Consider the following 3129-nt stretch of genomic DNA (forward strand, 5'->3'; position numbering starts at 1 on the left):
TAAGACCAAAGAGTTAAACATCCCTCATCAATTCCTCGCCCACTCGGAGAATCCGCGTAACGAGTTGTCCCGTTACGTCTTTTCCTCGCTTCTCCGTGGAGGAAACAGCTCGTACTTGCCTTTACCTGCGCGTACACTTGTATATATCACCCTGTGTCGGTAAATATCTGGTGGTGACGAACAGATGCTTTCCTGTGCCGTGCAGGCGATCTGCGGGCCAGTGAAGCGCTGGGCCCCTGGGCGGCCCTGGCCCGGGGCTTGTGCGGGCCGCCAAGAGCTGGCACGGCCCCCCTCGGTCCCCCTCGCTGGCACCTGCTGTTGGTTAAGTCTGAGACCCGCCCCGCCCGCGGGTGCCAGCAGAGGCCTCCTTCAATGCGGTCTTACTCGAAGGCGACCAGCAGGTGGCGTCCGAGCCGCGCGCAGAATCTCCGCTCCGGCGTAGGGGTTTTTGTGCATGGGCGGAAACCGGCTAGCACTCGACCTGGGGAGGGACCCCGCATTCACCTTTGCGGGAAGTAACCGCTCCAACAAAACTAAGGAACAAGAAGGGCTTCGCCGCGGGCCGGAAGGCGAGCCAGGCTCCCCTGAGCCGGCTGGGGCCAAGGGGAGTGTGCATGTCCCTGTCCCCTGCACAGGGCAGACAGCGGGGCAGAGCGGGGCTTGGGCAGCAGGCTCTGGGCACTCCCCACCTTCCTACCTTGATTTCTCTTTTCAGTTTTGTTTTCATTCTATTTTGGTGTTTTAGAGGCAGGGTCTCACTGTGTAGTCCAGGCTGGCCTTGAACTCTTGGAGGTCCTCCTGCCTCAGCCTCCCAAGTGCTGGGATGACAGAAGTGCGCCTCCCCGCCTGGCTTTGTTAATTATACTTTGTGATTGCTCAGAGCTGACTCGGTGGCCTTGCACACCAGTGGAAAACCAGTCACACTCGCTGTGACCAAAACAGTGCTTGTGGCATGCGAATGTCGGGGTCCCGAGGCCTGGGGTGCTGCCCTCCCTCTGGCCGTGGCTCCAGCTGCCCCATCCAGCCTGGGCCAACCTTCCCTGCCCACACCCCAGCCTGCACTGGCTGAAGCAGTGAATGACAAGGTCCGGCCATCCAGAGCCAGGAACCAGAGCCGTGCGCCCCACAAACGGGGGAGCCAGGCTGGCCCCGGGGAGAGGGGCCCCTCCGGCAAGGAGCGGAGGGGAGGCGGTAGCTGGCGCTGAGGGGCCGAGCCAGGCGCGTGCTCTCTGGCCCTCTCAGCGGTGGACGGGGGCAGGTCGGGCATGCAGAGCAGAGTCTCGGTCGTTTCCTGGGGGGCCGAGACAGGGTTGTCGCGGCCTCGGGTCACCCGGGGCGTCCCCAGGCCTGGGGCAGAGGGCTGTGCGGAGAGCGTGGAGAAAGAGCTCATCGAGCTTCGCAGCCTCAGCTTGCGGAGTTCCGGGCGTCTGTCCGTCCGCTGCCCGGCGCGCGGTGCAGCCCTGGTGGCCTGTGGGGACGGAGAGACCCAGCGAGAGGTGAAACCACCTTGGAGGCCCCAGGGGACCGAGCAAGAGCAGTCGGAGCCCTGCGGGAAGGCCGGGGCTCCGCAGGGGCGCGGAAGGAGGTTGCGCCACAAGAGTTTCCTGACCAGGGGCGACTCCCAGGTCCGCAGCGGAGGCACAGCCGGCCTGCGGCGCCCGGGGGCTGGGTGCAGCGCGTTGCCTCCCTGGGCCCGGGGCTGGCTGGCGATTGGGCGCACACGGCTCGCGGCAAGAGCTCATTGTGAAACTCCTCCTTCTGCAAACCAGTTGTTAGGCTGTTTACCACTTTAAAAGTTAAACTATATGAGAAAAGTTCTAGGCTAAAAGTGATACATGCACACATCGCCTCCTAGTCGCTGTACCACAGCGCGCAGCTGGGGAGGAGCCTGGGGATGATCTAAAAATAGGGCGAGTGCTTTTACCTAGGAGAGTAGAAGGCACATGGCCCAGGCAAGATGCTAAGTGCGTTTGAAGCCGGAGCAGTGTCTCGAGGGGATTCAAGGCAACGTGCCTGTGTGTGTCTTTTGCTAATACATTACAAAAAATTTACATCACAAAAAATTTTTTTTGAGGTAGGGTCTCACTGTGCAGTCCAGGCTGACCTCAAACTTGTGGTGATCCTCCTGCCTCAGCCTCCCTAGCACTGGGATTACAGGCACGTGCCACCATCCTGGTTTACATGCTTTAATATAAATATTTACCGTATTTTCAGTTTACTGCACCACAGATCACAGCGCAGGCACCTGCTGCCTGCCCCTCCCCAGCTCTCTCCAGTGACGCCACGTGGGCGTTTGGAATTGGCCGGGTGTGAGGCGTTGCACCCCAGGGAGCAGCAGTCACTTAGGCACCAGGACAGCCCAGGGCCAGCACGGTGGCTGAGGGGCCACCAGCCTTGCTCCTCTGCTCGCTGCAGCTCTGGGCCTTCTCCTCAGCAAAGCGGAGAGGAAGGGGCACAGGGCGGAAGTGGGAAAGCAAGGCAGTGCCAACCCAGAATCACTCTTAACTCACACAGGGCACCGCCAGGAAGAGCCGGCTCCCTTGGTACCAGGATGCACAGGGGAGCGAACGGGAGGAAAGTCGGGGCATGAGAACGCGGCAGGTGTCTCAGTCACCTGCTGGTCGCTGGGACAGAACACCCCATACCTGCAGCTTGAAGCAGGAGAGGGTTACTTGGCTCACGGTTTCAGAGGGCCTGGTCCAGGGTGTGCAGGCTCCAGGGGGCAGCGGCATGGCAGGAGGGCGTGGACGAGGGCACGGCAGCCAGCGAGCGGACAGCAAAAGGAGGCGCGGAGGACAGGAGCACACGCCTGCAGGTCACGCCCCAGGGACCCCCTGTGCTGTCCACACGCTGTGTCAGCTTGGGGTCCAGAGGCTCGGCCTAGTCAGCACTGCCACACCCTGGGTGAGAAGGACCTGCCCTAGGGCTCTGGGATGTTGTTCGTCGTGTCAGTCTGAGCAGTTTAGAAGCGCAGTGGGGTGACTCGGCCTCGGCCCAGGGTCCTTCCTTTGTAGACATCCTTAGCTCGCAGAGGAGGAGGGCACGGAGACAGTGTGGGCGTGGCGGACAGCGGATACACCATGCCAGGGAGAAGAGGCTTGCTGCTCCCCCTGCGCTCCCGCTGCTTTT

General features: G+C 61.8%; 1 protein-coding gene across 1 annotated transcript; it reads right to left on the minus strand.

Moving 5' to 3' along the window:
- Window positions 1–828: 828 nt before the first annotated feature.
- Window positions 829–3129, minus strand: LOC102019780. The gene is made up of 2 exons (XM_005376728.2): window positions 2646–3129; window positions 829–1468 (listed from the first exon to the last, which is right to left on the minus strand). The coding sequence occupies exons 1-2, from the start codon at window positions 2730–2732 to the stop codon at window positions 860–862; spliced, it is 696 nt and encodes a 231-aa protein (XP_005376785.1). The 5' UTR covers window positions 2733–3129; the 3' UTR covers window positions 829–859.

This window comes from Chinchilla lanigera, unplaced genomic scaffold, assembly GCF_000276665.1.
Source record: "Chinchilla lanigera isolate Chin_1 unplaced genomic scaffold, ChiLan1.0 scaffold00008, whole genome shotgun sequence".
Classification (NCBI taxonomy): Eukaryota; Metazoa; Chordata; class Mammalia; order Rodentia; family Chinchillidae; genus Chinchilla; species Chinchilla lanigera.

What these genes read in the sequence shown, in the direction of transcription:
- LOC102019780 (XM_005376728.2), bottom strand. Translation starts at nt 2,732, where the DNA reads ATGCCGCTGCCCCCTGGAGCCTGCACACCCTGGACCAGGCCCTCTGAA. An exon ending in TCTCCTGCTTCAAGCTGCAG is followed by an intron (nt 1,469 to 2,645) that starts GTATGGGGTGTT and finishes CCGTCCCCACAG; the next exon opens with GCCACCAGGGCTGCACCGCG.